The sequence below is a fragment of the Meriones unguiculatus genome, chromosome 17 (assembly GCF_030254825.1).
Source record: "Meriones unguiculatus strain TT.TT164.6M chromosome 17, Bangor_MerUng_6.1, whole genome shotgun sequence".
Lineage (NCBI taxonomy): Eukaryota > Metazoa > Chordata > Mammalia > Rodentia > Muridae > Meriones > Meriones unguiculatus.
In genome coordinates, this window is record NC_083364.1 from 21,983,308 (window position 1) to 22,006,394 (window position 23,087).

Here is a 23,087-nt window from a genome sequence, read left to right on the forward strand (position 1 = left end):
GGTCCTGGGAATTGAACCCAGGACCTCTGGAAGAGCAGCCAGTGCGCTTAATCACTGAGGCATCCTCCAGCCCCTTCATGACATTTTTTTTTTTAAATCTAGAAGAATATTCTCAAATTGAGCATTTTTCTCTCAGATAAAGGGTAGTAAAATTGAATTTATGCTTTATAATTTTAACTTTCTTACAGCTATTTTAAGAACGTAACAATTCACTTAATGTTTTAAAGTTTAACATGAAGCTAACTGTCAAGGTATTCTATGATAAAAGCCAGTCAAAAGGGTTTCCCTGTGTAGCCCTGGCTGTCCTGGAACTTTCTCTGTAGAGCAGGCTGGCCACTTGCTTCTGCCTCCCAAGTTCTGGGATTCAAGGCGTACACCACCACATGGCAAAAACAGTTTTTTATACAACTGTTTTTAAAAAATGTAACAATTGCAGATTAGCTCAGTAAACTGGTTTAGTTTTCAAATCTAGCAACATAGGCTAGGAATTGTTAAGCCTTTATCTGCATTTTGCTCTGTATCTCAACAGAGTAAAAAAGCCATAAAGAATATCCTTCAAAAGTGCACCTACCTCCCAGCCCTTGAGCCGTTCCTGTACGATGCTCCTCCCAACATCCTGAAGCACGTTGTCGGGCAGTTCAGTAAGGTAAGACATGTAACCTGCAGGGAAGAAAAGGAAACGAAAGCCAGCCGTCAAGTTGTTGCTGTCCTGCTTTCTCCTCTAAGCTGGTCCTTGGCCTTTCCTACTTCATTCTCAACCCCTACCAGTAAGTTAACCCAGATACACAGGTTAACACTCACAGACAACTAGAACTCGCTCTTTTTCCTTCTCCGCATTTCCCATCTAACCTCTAGACCGCTTCTAAAAAATCGTTCTCAGGAAGTCACTGGTCTATCGACACATAACATATCACAGTTGGGCTGGCAAGATGGCTCAAGAGATGAAAGTGCTTGCCACAGAAGCCCGAGCTGTATGGTCGGGACCCGTGGCAGCTGGACAGGAGCTGAGAAACTGTTCTCTGCCTTCCGCACGTGTTCCCTACCTGTGCGCGTCCGTGTTCACACACAGCGATGACAATAATAATAATGGCAATGACAGAGACGTTTAAAGAGGCAATTCACCTCCCCCAACACTCTTACTTTGCGTTGATAAATATTTTTCATCTCTCCCGGTGTCGTCTAATCTCAGACATCTAGGACCTCAGCAAAGATTTTTTTTTTTTAAATTAGACATTATTTTAGCAAAGATCTTTATTACAAAAAAAAAAAAGGAAGAAGAAAATTTTGAGCCCCTGATACATTTTTTCAGAAACTCTATGCACTTTACTACAGAGTCTGTTGGTCATTTATTCCTATTTATGTATTTTAAAATGTTTCAGTTCAAACTCTGAAAGAACCAGTGCCTTTAACTGCTGGGCCATCTCCCTAGCCCCGAATATTCACAGCTTTATGAAAAAAATTAACAAATGTGGCTGTCATATTTTCTTAGACGATTGCATGCTCACAGTAAGCAAATGATAGTGAGATAGAAATGTTAAGCTGAGAAATGTGGGCTGCCACGGGCTGACCATAATTGGTCAGACATAGTGTTTGGTTCCAGAGACTATATTGTATATATTTGACGCAAAAAAAAAAAAGAGCCCAACATTTTTTTATAAGTTACCAGCTGCAGTGCTTTTGTGTGGGATTGGAAGTTATTGTTTGGTGCTCGGCACGGTGCCCATCTCACGTATGCCAGACATATGCTTTACCACTGAACTGTAACCCCCACTACATCCTAAGTCTTTGGCAAAGTCTTGACCTTCCAAAACCTTAGACTGGTTACATGTAAGGGGGGAATAGTAAGTGTTGTTTTACATAAATATTAAATGAGATGGTGTATACTAAGAATTGATTTTAGCTCAAGACACATATTAAACAACTAAAAATATCAAACCAAAAATAACCGAATATTGTTTTAAAGAAATAAAAATATTCACACCTATCATGGCGGCAACACTTTCATCCCAGCCCTCGAGAAGCAGAGGCAGGCTGATCTCTGTGAGTTCAAGCGCAGCCTGTTCTACATAGTAAGTTCCAGGCCAGCCAGGGCTACATAGTTGTAACACTGTTTCAAACAAACAAAATTTTTAAAAAATTTTTGTGGGCAAGGCAATTGCTATTTGGACTAATAATAGAAGAAGACATATTCATTAGGATAATCTTACAGAGCCACACAAATGGGAGTCTTCTGTTTCCTGTATAATGCATACTGTATTCCTGCAACTAATGAACAAAAACAAGGTCTCAGTGTGTAGCTCCAACTGGACTGGAACTTATTCCTGATCCTTCTGCCGCAGCCTCCTAAATGTGCTAATGGCTCCCTTCAAGGTATTCATCTAAAAGCCAGGTTACCGGAAGCTTTCCGTTCTTTGCTTAGCTGACCTTTAAGCGTTGCTGCTACTGTAAACAAGGTTTCCCTGAGATGAAGCCCCACCTCTGAATAAGGTTCTAGTATCAGACACCTTGTTCTGTCTTGGTTGGTTCAAGAAAACTATGTTCTTTTCCCCTCGGTGATGTGACAGCCCAAGTTCCGCACGTCGCACCTAGAGTGCTACATTTTTAAATGGAGAAAGTTGATCCATTTTTCACTTTCATGTTTTCTGGGCACGAAACAGGAAGTGGCTGGCTAATCTAGTCCCCCGAGAAAGAGCAGTAGGGATGAGTGGGTTAACCATAGACGTTAGCTCTAGGGCAGAACTCCTGACATTAATGTTTAGGTCGATGAGAAAGATGTGCTGAGAAGTGAGTTTTGTGTTTTTGTGTTACAGAGTTGGGGGGGGGAAGGGAGAGAGAAAGTTGGATGAGTAGGGATGTGGGGAGGATCTGGCAGGAGTGGGGAAGAGGAAACGATCGAAATATATGAAAAAAATAAATAGAAAAGAGAAAAATCTGTAGAATATGTAGAAGTTGGACCACCAAAGTCGAGTGAGAGCTGAAGACACTACCTTATAGTATTATATCTCTTCTCCATGTGTCTTTGAGAATATTTGCTGCCAGCAGATGAATAGTTCCTTAAAGGCTCCCCCCCCCCCCGTGTCTTTTCCCCCTCCTTCTCTCCTCCTTTCCTTCCCCTCCTTTCTCCCCTCCCCCTCTGAGGATCAAACCTAGGGACTTGCTCTGCCGCTGAACTCTATCTCCTAGACCTTGGCTTTTTTTTTTTTTTTTTTTTTAGTTTAGAGTCACTGTGTAGACTCAGCTGGCCTCAAATTCCTAGTCACGCTGGCCCATGCTCTTCTAGCCTGTGCATTGTATACTGCCATTATACCAGCCAGTGTTTTCTTTAAGTTACTACCACAATGAGTAGGAATTAATCAGGCAAGTGGGGAGGTTTCTGGGTGGCGAAAAGGCATTCTAGAGAGAAGGAACAGCATGGGCAAAGACAAACAGTGCCACAGTATTTGTGCTCTTAGTTCCCGAAACACAGCTTCAGTTGAAGACTGCCTGGTAAGGAGCCTGGAGAAATATTCAGGAGATGGGTAGAATGGAGCCTTTCTGCCTTGTTAAGGAGCTTGCCTTTTATGTCACAGAGGGGTTCAGGCTTCTGGTATGAGCAGCAACATTGACTTTGCTCATATATACCAAGCCTTATTCCATTTTTTTTTTTACAACACGAAAAGTTAATATACTTTTCAAAAGAGTCTAGTTGACTTCCAGTTACCAGAAGATTTGGCTTTCTATGTTCTGGCCACACTGAAAATAAATCCTCTACCAAGTGATTTTAGTAGTAAAACTCTAAGGTGGGAGAGAAGAGATGACGTTTTGTGCGCTTGCCTTTCAAGGTGCTGCCACACGACAGCAAAGCCCGGCGCCTTTTCGTGACAAGTGGCGGACTTAAAAAAGTCCAGGAGATAAAGGCAGAGCCCGGCTCCCTCCTGCAGGAGTACATCAACAGCATCAACAATTGCTACCCAGAGGAAATCGTAAGGTGAGGAGGAGGGGCTGAGAAGTTCGGTGTTACAGTGTCTTCCATTCTCAAACGCAGCCTTTCTATCGAGTATGCAAATATGCGGACTTTGAAATTCCACTGCAGCCAACAAACAGCTTCTTTCTGGCCTCTTTTATGTATGTTGATTTGTAGAGCTTAAGCCTCAGATCAATTATACATTAATTGCCTCTTAAATGAAATAAAGTTGCCCAGAAGAATGGAATAACTTAAGTAACTAAATTTTGACAATAAGTCTTGACGAATACCATGAAGCATGCAAAATACAACATGTTTATAATTTCTAGATCATTATTAAAAAAAATACAAATTCCAGATTTAGAAACTCACGTTATATATAAATGACAGCTGTAACTTATTTGTTTTCCTATTTAATAGTTACTATTTTCTGTATTTGGTTGCTGTTGCTCAGTGACAGGCTTTGTCTTAGTGTAGCCTCGGCTGTTCTGGAACCCACTCTGTGCCCGGTCTTGAAATCACAGAGATCCACCTGCCTCTGCCTCCCAAGTGCTGGGACTAAAGGCGTGCGCCACTGCGCAGCTATTTTCTGTTGTTGTTGTTGTTTGTTTGTTTTTTTAACATGTAGTAACATATTAAAAGCGCAAAATCTTTACAATTAAAATTTATCTTTGTTCGGAAGCTGGAGAGATGACTCAGTGGTGGTGAGCCCTGGCCACTCTTACCTGCGTAGTGGCTAACCGCTGCAGGTAGCTCCCGTTCTAGGGGATATCATAGCGCCCTCCAACCTTCCCAGCACGACACACACTGGCAAAACGTCATCAATTAAGGGAAATAAAGCGATAAAATGCACTATTTAGAAGTCTTCAGACAATAAACTAAAGTTTTAAGTTTATATATAAGAACATAGACAGTTCTTACTTTACATGTATGCTGGCCCGCGTGTGCGTGGGCACACACATGCTTGCCCAGTGCCCACAGAGGCTGGGAGGAAAAGCGAGATCCCCCGAAACCGGAGTTTTCGTAACCACTGATCGTAACCATTGAGCGGCCCCGAGAAGACTCAGGGAGCGCCACAGAGTGGGGCAGAAAGACTGTAAGAGCCAAGGCTCCGTGCCTGCGGTGAGCTAAGGTCCTTGGTGTGTGCGTAAAATATATGTGAAGCCGCTAAATGAGGGAACTGTGAAAATACTGCTAAAACTAATCTTTACACATGGAATGCACATCTCATTAGGAAGAATTCAATGTTGTATAAATTTAAAACAACTTTCAGTTCAGTTTTCTAACAAAAATCAGAATTAAAGAAAAATGAAAAAAATGAACGCATGCTAAAGGTGTCTCAAATGGAACGACCTGTTAGAATTGAACAATGGTAAGGGACTTTCCTGAGGGTCTCTTTGTGTTTTACCTCTTTTAGAAATATTTTTATTGAGACCAGGAGAAATTTTTTTAAAAACCTGTGATATCAGAATTTAATTTTAGTGCTTTGTGAAAGCACTATTGTAATTTTTCAATATTTATTTATTTATTTATTTGTTACAATTTATTCACGTTGTATCCCTGCTGTAGCCCCTCCCTCATCTCTTCCCAATCCTGCCCTCCCTTCCTCTTCTCCCCTTATGCCCCTCTCCCAATCCACTGATAGAGGAGGTCCTCCTCCCCTTCCATCTGACCCTAGCCTATCAGGTCTCATCAGGACTGGCTGCATTGTCTTCCTCTGTGGCCTGGTAAGGCTGCTCCTCCCTCAGGGGGAGGTGATCAGAGAGCCAGCCCATGAGTTCATGTCAGAGACAGTCCCTGCAATCTTTTACCTTTTTGAGGATTTTAAACACGAGTTCTATATATCATTTTATATCATTTCTACCTCCTCCAACTCCTCTCCTGCTTCTCCTACTCCCTCTCACATATGTAACCTCATCTTTAATTACATGCTTATCACATGCGCACATACATGCACGCACATACACGCGTGCACACACACACACACACACACACACACACACACGGCCGACTGAGTATACTTAGTGTTGGTTGTAAGTATGTATTTTTAGGGCTGACATTTTGGGATTAGACACTGCATTAAGGGACACATTCCTAGAGAAGACTGACTCTTAGTAGTCCTTAGTTACCTGTCTTTTCATGGAGGAGCAGACCCTCGTGAAAGTTGCCCCATCCATGGTGCAATGTCAACTGTGTTGTCATTATTATTATTTAAGGTACCATATTTTTGATATTTCATAGGTATGACTTCCTTGTCATATAGAGAAGACACTAGCTCATAGACTACATACTGGTCCTCTAAGCCTTCTTTTCTGATGTTTCCCAAGTCTTACATGAAGGGGTTGCCTTGTAGAGCTATCTGTTGTAGTTGGCCAACCCATGGTCAGTTGTGCTCTGCATTTTGACCAGTTGTGGATTTCTGTAATGCTCTCTATCTGTTGCAAAAGAAGCTTTTTGACGAAGGATGAGATCTATACCTATGAAGGAAAAGGAGAAGTGTTTAGAATGCGGCTAGAGAGCATACTGATTTGGAAAGATTATTGTAGTGGGTTCTCCTCTAGAGTGTGTGACCTCGACAGCCACAGGTGGTTAGTGTATGGTACTAGGTGTGATTTCCATTCGATTTAGTAGATGTTCAATTAGACTGTTGTTCGTTAACCCCAAGTTATGAGAGCCACCATTGCAATTTCAGGGACATTTTACATTGTTGATTATTGATGTGTTGTTTTTTTTTCTCCCTTGGCAAATTGCATAGCATCTTCAGATACTAGCAGTCCTAGTTCTCAGAAAGGAGGCTTCAAGGTCAGCTCCAACTAATTTCCTTCTCCAAAATTTGTGGTGTCTTCAAAAATAGGGTCATTTCTTCAAGTTCTGGAAGGCAAGGAAGGACAATGACAAAATCCTATATTATTTTGGGAGTCTTTTGGGCTACTCTAGTTAACAGCTCCACGGGCATTTTCCCATTTCTGGCATTGACGTTTTTGTTAGGTAGTCTATGGTTCTGGAGGAGAGATATTACCATGTGTTGTAACTTCACTCAATAGACATATATTTGTTGTTACATATATATATATGTACATATGTATGTATGTATTTTTGTCTTTCTATAATGTCAGGATTTATTGAATAACAGTAAATCCATAAGCTATGGTGTTTTGTTTTGTTTTTCTTTCTTTTTTCTTTATTATTTATTACAATTTATTCAGCTTTTATCCCAGCTGTAGCCCCCTCCCTCATCTCCTACTGGATCCACCCTCCCTCCCTCTTCTCCTATGTCCCTCCCCTAGTCCACTGTTAAGGGAGGTCCTCCTCCTCTTCTGTCTGACCCTAGCCTATCAGGTCTCATCAGGACTGGCTACATTGTTTTCCTCTGTAGCCTGGTAAAGCTGCTCCCCCCCTCCCCCACTCAGGGGGAGGTGATCAGAGAGTTCATGTCAGAGACAAGCCACTGCTCTCCTTACTAGGGAACCTCTTGGAAACTGAGCTGCCTATGGGCTGCATCTGAGCAGGGTGTCTAGGTCCTCTCCATGCATGGTTCTTGGTTGGAGTATTGGTCTCTGCAGGACCCAGATTTTTTGGCTCTGTTGGTCTCCTTGTGGAGCTCCTGTCCCCTCCAGGTCTTTTTATCTCCCCCTGTTTCCATAAGATTCCCTACACTCTGCTCAAGGTTTGGCTATGAGTGTTAGCATCTGCTTTGATAGATGGATAGAGTCTTTCAGAGGTCCCCTGTGGAAGGCTCCTGTTCTGTTCCCTGTCTTTTCCCACTTCCGATGTCTATCCTGTTTGCCTTTCTGAATGGGGATTAAACATCTTCCCTGGGGTACTCCTGGTTGTTTTAGCTTCTTTAGAACTATAGATTTTAGTATGTTTATCCTATATTATATATTTAGTATCCACTTACAAGTGAGTATGTACCATGTGTGTCCTTCTGCTTCTGGTATACCTCACTCAGGATGATCTTTTCTAGTTCCATCCATGTGCCTGCAAATTTCATGATTTCCTTGTTCTTAATTGCTGAGTAGTATCCCACTTTGTAAATGTACCACAGTTTCTGTATCCATTCCTCCGTTGAGGGGCATCTGGGTTGTTTCCAGATTCTGGCTCTTATGAATAAAGCTGCTGTGAACATAGTTGAGCAAATGTCCTTGCTAGAGTGGTTTTGGTGGCAGCAATTTGCCAGATACTCCTGCTTTCTTGACAGCTCTACCCAAAGCAAAAGCGGTTCTTTTATTCTCATCTTAATTACTAACATAGCCCTCAGAACAAACATTATAACCACATAGTAAATATATCCATTATCTACATATGTAAATAAGTAGGTGACAGAGGGACTAAAAGGGATGAGGTTACAGCAGTAAAATTTATAGTATTTTTAAAGAATCTAGAATTTTTATAAGCCTTAATAAAAGTGGTGCAGGGCTATGAAAAAGTATAGAAAATTTCTATACAAACATCTCTTTGGTAATAGAGATTTTACCAAATCAATTAGATACATTTGTCGTAAAGAAAATGCTTAATTTTGTCCATTGGTGTATAAATGGTGAAAGATAATTAAATAAATACAGGGATTCAATACTTCTTATTTCTGTAAGTATATCATAAAGAAATGCTCATATGTTTGCTTATATTCAGACAGACTTTACCTATCTATATAATAATTAGGAATAAATGAGCTGATCCAAAAGACTTTACTGTGTATATCACAAGAGATGTCTCCATGGAAGTATATTACAATCTTGATTTTAATATAATACACCTCATTATTTGTTTAAACACTGAAAACATGTAAATATTTAAAGACCTAAATCAGATAAGAGAAAATTATGCTTAAACTGAAAAAATTTTTCCTTGTGTCCCCTTTTAGTTAATTTTAAGGTGTGAAAATATTTATATTATTTAAAACACTAGGAGAAACAAACTATCTGTAGTATATAGTTCTATAATTTACATCCATGATACTTTTTTAAACTAAAACTAATTTTTATACAATATAGTTTGATCACCCTTTTCCCTTCCCCTCATTCCTCCCAGATTCTCCACACCTCCCAAGCACCCAACTTTATGGTTTTACTCTCTTTAAATAAACAAACAAACACAAAACAATAAACACAAAAAAACTCCCTCAAATCCAGGAAAAAAATAGAAATCCAAATAAGCAAAAGTCTGTCAAGACTAACCAACAGGGTGTCAGCGCAGGTAATGAACCTCTGTGGTTTTATGGATTGTAACACACCCATCAGCAGCTTAAAAGCTAACGTCCACATAAGAAAAAATAATCATACAAGGTTTGTCTTTTGGATTCTGGGTCATCTCACTCAGGACAATTTTTTTTAGCTCCATCAATTTACCTGCAGATTTTCTGATTTCATTTTTATAACAAATGAATAACATTCCACTGTGTAAATGTGACGGATTTTCGCCATCTGTCATCATTTGATGAACAGCCGGCTGTTTTCAGTTCCTAGCTGTTAAACAGAACAGCAATCGGACATGGACGCTCAAGTGTCTCTGTGGCAGCATGTACAGTCTTTTGACTACAGGCCCGAGCTTTCCGGTGGGACATCACCCTCCCGAGGAACCACCATGCTGATCTCTTTAGTAACTGTATAAGCTCACACTCCTCATAATCATGAGATGTCCTTTGTTTTCTTGATCTTGGCCATTCTGGCTGGTATAAGATGACTTTCAAAGTAGTTTTAATTTGTATTTCCCTGATAGGTAAAATTTTGCACATCTATTTTGTATTTCTCAGCCATTTGTGTTTCATCTTTTGAGGGCTCTCTGATTAGTTCTCTGTCCCATTTTTAGCTGGGTTGCTTGTTTTCTTGATGCTTAGTTCTCTTAGTTCCTTACATATTTTAGATGTCTTTTTCAGATGATGACTTGTTCTCCTGTAGCTTTTAATATCGTTTTGTTGTTCTGTGCATTTCCTGCTTTGATCGTTATGTGTCGTGGAGAATTCCTTCTCTGGTCTGTCTGTTTAGAGTTATATATGCTTCTTGGACTTGATAGGCACCTCCTTCCTTAGGTTGGGGAAATCTTATTCTAAGTTTTGTTGAAAATATTTTCTGTGCCTTTAACCTGGGTTTTTCTGCTGCCTCTATCTCTATTATTTATAGAATTGGCACTTTTTTAGCTTCCCAGATTTCCTAGATGTTTAGATTAACATTTTCTTTGATAGAGCTATCCTTTTTTTTTTTTTTTACTAAAATCGCTAAAATATTTTATATTAGTTTATTTACCTTATACCCCGAGGGTGCCCCTCCCTCCCCTTCTCTGCATTCCTTCCACTTCCCCTCCTTCCCCCTTCTGCCCTCCCCCTTTCCCACCCAGAAAAGGGGAGCCTCCCTCCCCTCATGTCAACCATCCCCACACATCAAGTCACATCAGGACTGAGCATATCTTCATCCCTTAAGGGCAGGCAAGGCAGTGTTGCCAGGGGGAAGTGATCCAAAAGCAGGCAATAGAGTCCATGTTAGAAACAGCCCCTCCCCGCTGGGCTCCCCGTATGAAAGCCAAGCTGCCTATTGGCTACATGTGTGCAGGGGCCTAGGTCCAGATCACGCATGCTCCTTAGTTGATGTCTCAGTCCCTGAAAGCCACCATGGGACTAGGTTAGTTGTCTCTGTTGGTCTTCTTGTGAGGTTCCTGTCCCCTCTGGTCCTTCCATCTTCCCCCCAACACTTCCACAGGACCCCCAGAGTTCTGCCCCATGCTTGGCGACAATCCCCTCCATCTGTCTCGATCCTCTGCTGGCTGGAGCCTCCCATATGACAGTCAAGTTAGACTCCTGTCTGAAAGCATAGCAGAGTATCATTATTAGTGTCAGGGGCTGGCTCTCTACCTTGGGGTGGGTCTCAGGTTGGGCCAGTTATTGATTGGACCTCCCCTCAATCTTTGTTCCCCCTTCATCCCTGCTCTTCTTGTAGGCAGGGTACTTTTTGGATCACAGGTTTTATTGGTGGGTTGTTGTTTCCCTCCTTCCACTAACGCTGCCTGGCTAGGAGGTGGTCACTTCAGTCTTCATGTTCTTCCCCCCTGTTAGGAATCTCAGCTAGAGTCACACCCATACCCTCCCAGGAGCCTACCCTGTCACAGGCCTCCAACTTGGCAAAGAAATGTCCCCCTCAGTTTCCCTTCTTGTTCCCAGCCCTCTCACTTCCCACACCCATTCTCCCCACATCTGATCCCCACCCTTGTTTCCCTCTGCATTCCATCTCTTGCCCAGTTCCCTCTCTCCATCCACTCCTGCTGTCTGTTTTATTTTCGCTTCTGAGCGACATTCCAGCACCCTCCCTCGGGCCCTCTTTGTTACTTAGCTTCTGTGGCTCTGTGGATTATAGTATGATTATCCTGTACTATAGGTCCAATATCCACTTATAAGTGAGTACATAGTCTTTCTGGGTCTGGGTTACCTCATTTAGGATCATCTTTTCTAGTTTTATCCATCTGCCTGCAAATTTCGTGATTTCTTTGTTTTTAATAGCTGAGTAGTATTCCATTCTGTAAATGTACCACAGTTTCTGAATCCATTCCTCAGTTGAGGCGCATCTGGGTTGTTTCCAGGTTCTGGCTATTATGAATAAAGCCACTATGAACATAGTTGAGCAAATGTCCTTGTATGATAGTGGAGCATCTTTTTGGGTATATGCCCAGGAGTGGTATAGCTGGGTCATGAGGTAGAACTATTCCCAATTTTCTGAGAAAGCGCCAGATTGATTTCCAGCGAGGTTTTATAAGTTTGCACTCTCCACATCCTCTCCAGCATGTGTTGTCACTTGAGTTTTTGACCTTAGCTATTCTGATTGGTGTAAAATGGAGTCTCAGATTTGTTTTGATGTGCATTTCTCTGATGACTAAGGACATTAAGCATTTCTTTAATGTCCTTGATGTTCTTAATGTCCTTTAAGACATTTGATATTCTTCTGTTGTGAATTCTCAGTTTAGCTAAACCACATGATCATCTCCTTAGATATTGAAAGGCCTCTGACAAAATCTAGCACCCCTTCATGTTTAAGGTCTTGGAGAGATCAGGAATTCAAGGCACATACCTAAATACAATAAAGGCAATATACATTTCTGGGATGAAGCCTACTTGATTGTGGTGGATATTTTTGATGCGTTTCTGGATTTGATTTGCAAGTATTTTGTTGAGTATTTTTGCATCAATGTTCATAAGAGAGATTGATCTGAAATTCTCTTTCTTTGTTGGGTCTTTGTGTAGTTTAGGTATCAGGGTGACTGTGGATGAGTTTGGCAATGTTCCTTCTATTTCTATTTCATGGAATAGTTTGAGTAGTATTGGTATTAGTTCTTCTTTGAAAGTCTGGTCGAATTCTGTGCTAAAACCATCTGGCCAAGGGTTCTTTTTCGTTGAAAGGCTTTTGATGACTGCTTCTACTTTCTTATTGTAAGTATGATCTAATGATTTTTTGGATTTCTTCAGTGTCTGTTGTTATATCCCACTTTTCATTTCTTATTTTATTAATTTGGATCCTCTCTCTTTGTCTTTTAATTAGTTTGGTTAAGGGTTTCTCTATCCTCTTGAATTTCTCAAATAACAAGCTCTTGGTTTTGTTGAATCTCTGTATTGTTTTCTTTGTCTCTAAGTTATTGACTTCAGCCCTGAGTTTGATTATTTCCTGCTGTCAACTCCACTTGTTTGTGTTTGTTCCTTTTTTTTTTTCCTAGCGCTTTCAGGTGAGCTGTTAAGTTGCTAGTATGAGCTCTCTCCACTTTCTCTAGGAAGGCACTTAGCACTATAAACTTTTCCTCTTAGCCCTGCTTTCATTGTGTCCCATATGTTTGGGTATGTTGAGACATCATTTTCACTGAATTCTAGAAAGTCTTTAATTTTTTTCTTTATTTCTTCTCTGAGAAGTAGAGAGTTGTTCAGTTTCCATGAGTTTGTAGGCATTCTATTGTTTTTGTTGTTGTTGAAGCTCTAATTCATTGTGGTCTTATAGAATAGAAGGGTTCCATTCCTCAATTGAGGGGCATCTGGGTTGTTTCCAGGTTCTGGCTATTACAAATAAAGCTGCTATAAACATGGTTGAGTAAATGTCCTTGTTGTATACTTGAACATCTTTTGGATATATGTCTAGAAGTGGGATAGCTGGGTCTTGAGGAAGCACTATTCCTAATTGTCTGAGAAAGCACCAGATTGATTTCCAGAGTGGTTGTACAAGTTTACATTCCCACCAGCAGTGGAATAAGGTTCCCCCTTCTCCACAACCTCTCCAGCATGTGTTGTCACTTGAGTTTTTGATCTTAGCCATTCTGATGGGTGTAAGGTAAAATCTTAGGGTCGTTTTGATTTGCATTTCCCTGTTGAGCATTTCTTGAAGTGTTTCTCTGCCATTCTATATTCCTCTATTGAGAATTCTCTGTTTAGCTCTGTACCCCATTTTTTAATTGGATTACTTGATTTCTTGCTGTTTGGCTTCTTGGAAATTGTGGTACATCTACAATGGAATATTACTCAGCAGTAAAATCAAACAAACAAACAAACAAACAAGGAAATCATGAAATTTGCAGGCAAATGGTGGGAATGGGAAAAGATCATCCTGAGTGAGGTATCCCAGAAGCAGAAAGACACACAAGGTATATACTCACTTATAAGTGGACATTAGATATATAATACAGGATAAACATGCTAAAATTTGTACACCTAAGGAAGCTAATCAAGAAGGAGGACTCTGGCTAAGTTTCTCAATCCTCATTCAGAAAGGCAAAGAGGATGGACATTGGAGGAGGAAGAAAAGAGGGAACAGGACAGGAGCCTGCCACAGAGGGCCTCTGAAAGGCTCTACCCTGCAGAGTATCAAAGCAGATGCTGAGACGTATGGCCAACCTTTGGGCAGAGTGCAGGGGATCTTATAAAAGAAGTGGGAAATGGTAGGACCTGGAGGGGACAGGAGCTCCACAAGGAGAGCAACAGAACCAAAAAATCTGGGCACAGGGGTCTTTTCTGAGACTGATGCTCCAACCAAGGATCATTCATGGAGATAACCTAGAACCCCTGCACAGATGTAGCCCATGGCAGTTTAGTGTCCAAGTGGGTTCCATAGTAATGGGAACAGGGACTGTCTCTGACATGAACTGATTGGCCTGCTCTTTGATCACCTCCCCCTGAGGCGGGATCAGCCTTACCAGGCCACAGAGAAAGACAGTGCAGCCACTCCTGATGAGACCTGATAGACTAGGATCAGAAGGAAGGGGAGGAAGACCTCCCTTATCTATGGACTAGGGGAGGGGCAGGCATGGGTGGAGCAAGAGGAGGGAGGGTAGGATTAGGAGGGGAGGAGGGAGGGAGCTACAGGGGGGATACAAAGTGAATAAATTTTAATTAATTAAAATTAAAAAATAGAGCTAAAAAAGAATACAAGGTGTTATTTCAATTTTCTTGTGTTTGTTGAGGCTTGCTTTGTGTCTGAGTATGTAGTCTATTTTGGAGAAGGTTCCATGAGGTGCTGAGAAGAATGTATATTCTTTTGTGTTTAGATGGAATGTTCAGTGGATACATGTTAGTTTAATTATGTCTCTGTTTAGTTTCTGTCTCAGTGATCTGTTTGTTGTTGAGAGGGGTGTGTTGAAATCTCCTAACGTGTGGCGTTTGATGTGTGATTTAAGCTTTAGTAATGTTTCTTTTACAAATGTGGGGTGTCCTTGTATTTGGGACACATATGTTCAGAATTAAGATGTTATCTTGGTAGATTTCTTCTTTGATGGGTATAAAATGTCCTTCCCCATCTCTTTTGATTAATTTTGGTTGAAAGTCTATTTTATTAGATATTAGAATAGCTACTACAGCTTGGTTCATGTGGCTGTTTGCTTGGAAAACCCTTTTTCCAGCCCTTTATTCAGAGGTAATTTCTATCATTATTGCTGAGATATGTTTCCTGTATGCAACAAAATGATGGGTCTTATTTAAACATCCATTCTGTTAGTCTGTGTCTATTTACTGGTGAGTTGAGGCCATTGATGTTGAGAGATAGTAATGACCAGTGGTTGTTATTTCTTGTTATTTTGATGGGGTGGTGGTAGTATGTGTGTGTGTGTGTGTGTGTGTGTGTGTGTGTGTGTGTGTATGCATGCTTCCTTTCTTTTGGTTTTGCTGATGTGAGGTTATTTATTACCTGTGTTTTCCTGGGTATAGTGAGCCTCCCTGGGTTGGAGTTTTGCTTCTAGTATCTTCTGTGGGGCTGGGTTTATGGCTAGGTACTGTTTAAATTTGGTTTTGTCATGAATATCTTTTCTCCACCTGTGGTGATTGAAAGTTTTGCTGGATATAGTAGTCTGGGTTGACATCTGTGCTCCGTTATTTGTGCGACATCTGTTCCGGCCGTTTTGCCTTTCATATTCGCTGTTGAGAAGTCAGGTGTAATTCTGATAGGTCTGCGTTTATACGTGACTTGGCCTATTTCCCTTGCAGCTTTTACATTCTTTCTTTAGTGTTTTGATTATTATGTGATGGGAAGATTTTCTTTTCTGGTCTAATCTATTTGGTGTTCTGTAGGCTTCTTGTATGTTTATAGGCATCTCTTTCTTTAGATTGGGGAAGTTTTCTTTTATGATTTTGTTGAATATATTTTTCTGGGCCTTGAAGTTTGGAGTCTTCTTCTATTCCTATTATTCTTAGGTTTGGTCTTTTCATATTGTCCCAGACTTCTTGGATATTTTGTATCAGGAACTTTTTAGATTTAACATTTTCTCTGACTGTGTATCAATTTCTTCAATCATATCGTCCATACCTGAGATTCTCTCTTCCATCTCTTGTAATCTGTTGATGACGCTTGTGTCTGTATTTCTTGTTCTCTTCCCTTGGTTTTTTCCTCCTTTCCTCTATCATTTTCATCACCTCATAGTTAAGATCATTTTCTAGTGCTTCAGGTGTGATGGTCTCTTTAGGGCTTACTGTGGTAGAACAGTTGGTTTTCGATGGTGTCGTATGGCCCTGGGTTTTGTTCTTACGTTGGCCTCTAGCCATCCGATTGTCTCTGGTGTTAGGCCTGGTGATTCCTCCACTGGTTCTACTGGCTGTGTCAGGAGCAGGTAGAGAGAGCTCTAAGCCAATCACTGCTTGGGCACCCCACAGGACCTCCTCAGGATCTTGTTGTTATTGATTGTACTCAGTGAGGCTTAACCTCTGAGGTTTTTGTTTGATTTCTCACACTTTTTTTTTTCCAGTTTCTCTCTACCATCTCTTGCATTCTGTTATTGATGCTTGTGTCTGTAGTTCTGGTTTTCTTCCCTAGGTTTTCCATCTCCAGGATTGCCTCAGATTGTGTTTTCTTTATTGCTTCAGTTTCCATTTTTAGATCTTGGACAGTTGTATTCATTTTCTTCTCCCATTTGGTTGTATTTTCTTGTATTTCTTTAAGGGATTTATTTAATTCCTTCACCTGTTTGGTTGTATTTTCCTGCAGTTCTTTGAGGGATATATTTTCTTTTAAGGCCTCTATCATTTTCATAACCTCAGCTTTAAGATCGTTTTCTTGTACTTCTGGTGTGATGGGATCCCCAGGCCTTGCTGATGTAGGACAGCTGGGTCGTGGTGGTGTCATATGGCCCTGGGTTTTGTTGTTGTCCTTTTGTTAGTTGACTCTGTTATTAGCAGGCCTGGTGGTCTCCGATGGTGATAGGTCTCTGGGGTTGTAGGTAGAGCTTGTGGTCCCAGATGGATGCAGTCATCTGGTTTTCCTACTGCTCACTGATCTGCGCTGTCTCTGGTGCCTCAGATCATGGTGGGACCATGGAAATGGTGCAGGTCGGGGAAGTGGGGTGTGAGGTGCCCAGAGGAAATTGAGTAGAGAGGACTCTAGGCAGACCTGGCCACTGTTGCTGGCAGGCCGTAGCAAGCCAGTAATTGGGGTGGGGGGCTATTATCTGCTGGTCCCTGGTCTGTGCTGGTCTTGGGAGTTGCAGACTGGGCCAGTTTGGGTTTTCTTTAGTGGTTCTATTTCTTAGTTAAATTCCACTTTCATGTCATGCATTGTTTTGTTTTCATCATTTCATTCAACTGTGTTTCCACAGACTTTATTAAAATAGTTAAACTAATCATATGTTCTTTAAGGTCTTTGAACATGTTCATAATTACTAGTTTGAAATCTTTGTCAGGTACTTCAGCTATATTACATTTTACAGGGCCTGCTGCAGTAAGGTTCCCGTATTCTGGAGAAGGCATGTTGTCTTGGTGTTCGTCTTTGTGTATGCGCTGGAATCTAGGCATATGTAATTATGATGGTTGAGGTGTTTCTTGGTGTTGATATTTGGGGTTTCTGTTGGACAGGTGTTTCTTTCTTTGTTGCCCTTTATGGATTCTAGGCAAGTGTGGTTGACATTGGGGCCCTTGTAGAGGATGATTGTGTGGATTGGAGGCTGGCCAAAGATAATAATGGATATGGACTGGGACAAAAGGCTGAGAGGGACAGAGGGAACAGGCTATGGGGACCAGGGTTTGTACCAAGAGTTGGAGTCCCCAGTAATGAAGGTGGAGTAGGAGAAAAGGCTCCTGCAAGCTTCTGCTACTAAGCTCCATCCACTTAATGCAAATATAATTTCACTTTCCTTTCCGACTGAACAGTGTTCAATAGTGTATATATTCCACATTGTCACTGTTCATTAATTGGGTGAAGGATATCTAGATTTTTCCCATTTCCAAGCTATTGTTATTAGATTGGCAATGAGCATGGCTGAGCAAATATCTGTGGAGTAGGATGCTAAGACTTTTGGCATATGTCACGGGATGGGATAGCTGGTTCACATGGTTTTTGAGGATTCTCCAGACTCACTTATTTTCAGAGATGCTGCCTCCATTTGCTATTTCCCCACTTCTTTGCCAGCAATTTGTTGTCAGTTTTCATTGTAGTCATTTTAACTTGGGTAAGACAAAATTGCAAAGTAGTTTTAATTCACCTTTGTTTATTTCCTAGAGATATTTAAAGCCTTTAAGGATAATTTATAACCATCTTAATTTCTTCTTTTGAGAGCTCCATTTAGATCTATAATCAATTTTTTAATTGAGTCACTTGTTTTCTTGATACTTTGTTTTTTGGAGCACTTTATATCTTGTTCATCCTCTCCTGGAAGGAAAGCTGTAAAATATTCTGCTCCATTCTGTGGCCTCCTCATGGGTCACTTTGTCAAGTCCTTTCCCACACCTGCGTGTTTCAAGGTTCTGCTTAGGCTTTCTTCTAGCACTTTCACTGTTTCAGGTTTCACATCGAGGCCACTGATCCACTTGGAGCTGATTTTTGTTGAAGGCGATGGCTGTAGATCTAATTCCATTCTTCTACACGTGGACAATCAATACTGTTGGCTGTAAATACTGTCTTTTCTCCAGTGACGTTTTTAGCATTTTTGTCAAATGTCAAATGGCCATAGTTACGTGATCTCATAGTTGGGTGTTTTATTTTGTTCTGCTGTTACCTGTTTTTGTCTGTGCTAGTACCGTGCTGTTTTTATTGTTCTACCTCTGTAAAATAGCTTGAAATCTGGGTTGGTGCTGCCTTCAGAATTTATGTTTATGTTCAAGACATCTTTGGTTATTTAGTGTTTTTTAGTTCCATATGAATTTTAGGATTTTTTTCCCGGTTCTTGTGAAGAGTGTTAGGCAGATATTGAGATTGTATTGAATTTGTAAATTGCTTTTTGTTAGAATGGTAATTTTTACAGTATTAATTCTACCATTTTTGAGCATGGTGATTCTATCTTATAATGTCTTTCTCAATTTCTTTCTTCAGAGATTTAACATTTTTATCATAGAGGCCCTTGACATCTTTGCTTATTCCTAGATATTTTTTGAGGCTATTGTGAATGAAAGTGTTTCTATGATCTCTTAGCTCACTTATTGTTGGTGTATAAAAATGTTACTGATATTGTAAATTGGCTTTATATCATGACACTGTACTAAAATTATTGGTAATTTCTAGACATTTTCTAGTGGAATTTTGGGGCTCTGTTATGTATATTTTCTGTACGTAGGTAAAATTTGATTCATTCTTTTCTATTATTTTGGTAGCCTGTCATTTTCTTCTTTTGATTTATTTCTCTAGCTAGTGACTCAGGCACTATATTAAAAAGGGGTGAAGACGGTAAACAGCTCCATCTGTGCTGTGATTCTAATGGGATTGTTTTGAGTTTTTCTCCATTTAGGGTAATATGGATGTGCTGTTTGTCACAGACAGCCTCTATTATAGTGAGGTATGTTTCCTCAAGTCCTACTTTGTCTAGGACTTTTATTTTGGAGACAAGTTTAATTTTGTCAAAGAACTTTTTTGCATCTATGGAGGTTATCGTGCAATTTTTTTTTGTCTGTTAGTCCATTTATACTATTTGTTACACTGACTTACTGACTTTTGCATGTTGAACAAGAGCTGTATCTCTGAGAGAAAGCCAACTTGATTATGGTGGATGATCTTTGTGACATATATTTGTGACTGGTTTTCAGAATTTATTTTTGTTGTATTTTATTATCTTCACCATGGGTAATGGCCTATAATTTTGTTTATGGAAGGTACTTCCTCAGTTTTGAGTATTGTGGATCTTCTTTGAAAGTCTGGTAGCATTCTACTGTAAATGCATCTTGGCCTGAGCTATTTTTAGTCAGAAAGCTTTTTATTACTATTTTGCCCTTCTTATTTGTCATGGATTCGTTTAAGTTGTTGGTCTTTTCTTGATTTGATGTGCTGGTTTGGATGAATCTATAAATTGTTATTTTTTTTTCAGATTTCATAGTTTAATGGCATATGAGTTTTTAAAAGATTTCCTCATATTTTAAATATTTTTGGTGTCTAATGTAATGTTTCCTTATTGTTTGTGGTTCTTTTAATTTGTATCATCATTATTTAATTGGATGCTTTGTGAAAACAAATTTAAAGCCATTAAGCTTGTTCTTTGGCATTTTTGTGCATATATAAAATGCATTCTAATTAGTCTCACCTGTTCCCTCTGTCATCCCTGAAAATCATTTCCTCACCATTATGTCTTTTTGTTTTGTCTTAATTAGCAATATGGGATTTCATCTAAAAATAACGTTAGGAGTTAACAGAGGGGAGGAACCGAGACTCGGCTTTAGAAGACACTAAACTTCAAGTCTGGCTGTCCGGTGGGGTTCGAACTCCTTTGTCCTCTCTAACTCTGTCCACAACATCTCAGTTGTTTTATAAAAAATAATTCATGTATTCTTATTTTATGTGCATTGGTGTTTTGCCTGCATGTATGTTTGTGTGAGGGTGTTGGAGCCTGAAGTTACGGACAGTTATGTGCTGCCATGTGGGTGCTAGAAATTGAATCCCAGTTCTCTAAAAGAACAATCAGCGCTCTTAACCACTGAGCCATCTCTATAACCCCCTTATGCATATTTCTTTTTTTAAATTTAATTTCATTTTATTAATTACACTTTATTCACTTTGTATCCCCCCATAAGCCCCTCCCTCCTCCCCTCCCAGTCCCACCCTCCCTCCCCCTTCTTCACGAATGCCCCTCCCCAAGTCCACTGATAGGGGAGGTCCTCCTCTCCTTCCTTCTGATCTTAGTCTATCAAATCTCATCAGGAATGGTTGCATTGTCATCTTCCGTGGCCTGGTAAGGCTGCTCTCCCCTTAGGGGGAGGTGATCAAAGAGCAGGCCAATCAGATTATGTCAGAGGCAGTCCCTCTTCCTGTTACTATGTAACCCACTTGGACACTGAACTGCCATGGGCTACATCTGTGCAGGGGTTCTAGGTTATCTCCATGCCTGGTCCTTGGCTGGAGCATGAGTCTCTGGGGAGACCCTTCTTAAGCGCTTTGTTTCTTCTCAAGCACAGCGCTGTGAGTTGGTATTCCTCAGTCTCTCACTGTATACGTAAAGCTTTACCGGAAGAACGTAATTATTAAGAATGTATATGAAATTTCACTTACATTATTTCAATAAGGTTTGAATCCACCTTTGAAAGTTTCCTTGTCTAAAAGCAAATTTCTTTTTTCAGGTACTACTCACCTGGGTACTCAGACACACTTCTGCAGAGGGTGGACAGCTACCAGCCACTTTCTAACTGAACAGAGCACGTTTTATTTTCCTCGGTTTCCCAGCAGAGTATGAATAATGATTGCTAAAATTCTTTGAAAGTGCATTCTAGCTCTATTCAATGTGATATACTTTTAGATAAGTTTTTTCTAAATGTATGTAATAGTTTAAGAATTAGTAGCTAGAATATATGAAGAACTTGCCATAGTCATTTGCATGCATAGGAATTACTCTAAAGACAGACTTAAAAAGACATTAAAAGGTTTAAAACATTTGTGATTGTCCTGCTGAAAATAAAATACAAGCAGCACAAACGTAGCCTCCAACTAGATGAGGAATGCTGTTCAGCAGCACTTAGACCATTTTGGCCATTTCTTCATATGCGTCGGCAAGGAAAACTAACCTTTCAAGTTACATAGAAGCATCTGGAAGGAAAAGAGCTGAAAGGTGAACCTGATGACAGGCCATACAAGCCCTGTAGGAGGTTCTGATGCTGGTCACAGAGCCGCACAGAACTAACGCAGAAGCTATGACAGCCTGTTAAGTTTTCTAAGAATTTCTGCACATTCTCCTCATTCTCGCCGGTTTTGAAACTCTTCTCCCTCACTCTACCTGAAGGGTTCCAAGCATTACACTCTGATGTCTGTGCTCTCCATTCCTCTTGAGAGGCTTCTTAGTCATGATCTGTAGTCAAGGACATACCATGGAACATTTGCCTCCAGTGTTCCCTTGTCCTGGGTTCACTTTACCAAACTTCAGAAGTCATGTTTTCAGACATTTAAGAAATCTGACTCGAACTTTATATTCATTTTATATTGGATGTAGTAATGGGGTCAAAGAAGACTTTAATAAAATGTTGCAAATAACATTAGAACCGTGCTTTTAGTGTTTTATATCTAGGGATTTTCTGACATTGGAAATTTGTCTTTGGACTTAAGTCTTTGATTGGGCCTAAAGGGATATTACTTAAGGAGGTATCACCTGGAGGCTGGAAGAGGAGGTACAGGTCAGCCTAGATAGCCTCAGGCCACAGTGGAGCCTGTCTTAAAAAAATCTAGTTTCAAGTCTCCTTTCTTGACTCCCCAGCCTTTTATTTTTCATCAAAAGGAAAGTATTCTTTGTTTTTAATTGCATAAATGTACAAGCAATTAAAAACAAGGAAATCATGAAATTTGTATATAAATGGTGGGAACTAGAAGACCATCCTAAGTGAGGTATCTCAGAAGCAGAAAGACACACATGGTATGTACTCACTTATAAGGGGATATTAGACATATAGGATAATCATACTAAAATCTGTACACCTAAAGAAGCTAAGCAAGAAGGAGGTCCCTGGGTAAGATGTTCAATCCTCATTCAGAAAGGCAAATGGGATGGACATCAGAAGAGAAAGAAAACAGGGAACAGGACAGGAGCCTACCACAGAGGGCCTCTGTGAAAGTCTACCCAGCAGGATATCAAAGCAGAGGCTTTGCTTCATCCATTGAATGTTGTCTTTCTTTCTTTCTTTCTTTCTTTCTTTCTTTCTTTCTTTCTTTCTTTCTTTCTTTCTTTCTTTCTTTCTTCTCTCTCTCTCTCTCTCTCTCTCTTTCTCTCTCTCTCTCTCTCTCTTTCTCTCCTTTCTTTTTTTCTGGCTTGTAAAGAGTTAATGAGCTCCAGGCTCCACTCCCACCAGCTGTTCTGTGCTGCTGGTTTCTGAGTAAAAAAGCCCTGAGAGATGTCTCAGAGGTTACAAACACTGGCTGCTCTTCCCGAGGTCATGAGTTCAATTCCCAGCAACCACATGGTGGTTCATAACCATCTACAATGAGATATGGTGCCGTCCTCTGGCATGCAGGTCTACATGCAGACAGAACATTGAATACATAATAAATAAATAAATAAATAAATAAAACAAACAAACAACAACAACAAAAAAAAAGCCCAGAGTCCTTTGCCAGCTTATGTAATTAAGTTTCTTTTCTTTCTTAACCACCTGCTGCTAGTCAGAAGAAGGCCAGAGAAGCTAATAGCACTGGCAGTCTAAGAGTTAAAAGAGCTTAGCTACAACCAGACACTAGCTACAGTGGCTTCTTCCAGTGGATAATGTCCTGCCTCAGTTTGCCCTGGTTTAAAAGCTGGTCTTTTACAGAAA

The 23,087-nt window shown here is 40.3% G+C and overlaps 1 protein-coding gene across 1 annotated transcript in view; it reads left to right on the forward strand.

Annotated features, from left to right (window-relative positions):
- The window catches only part of LOC110553811 (sperm-associated antigen 6), a 62,865-nt gene extending 41,041 nt beyond the window's left edge, over window positions 1–21,824 (forward strand). Inside the window, exons 9-11 of the mRNA XM_021645958.2 lie at window positions 530–646; window positions 3,822–3,967; window positions 20,916–21,824. Of these exons, the coding sequence (XP_021501633.1) occupies window positions 530–646; window positions 3,822–3,967; window positions 20,916–20,985 (333 nt within the window). The 3' untranslated portion in view covers window positions 20,986–21,824. The remainder of the gene's footprint in view (window positions 1–529; window positions 647–3,821; window positions 3,968–20,915) is intronic.
- The last annotated feature ends 1,263 nt before the right edge of the window (window positions 21,825–23,087 follow it).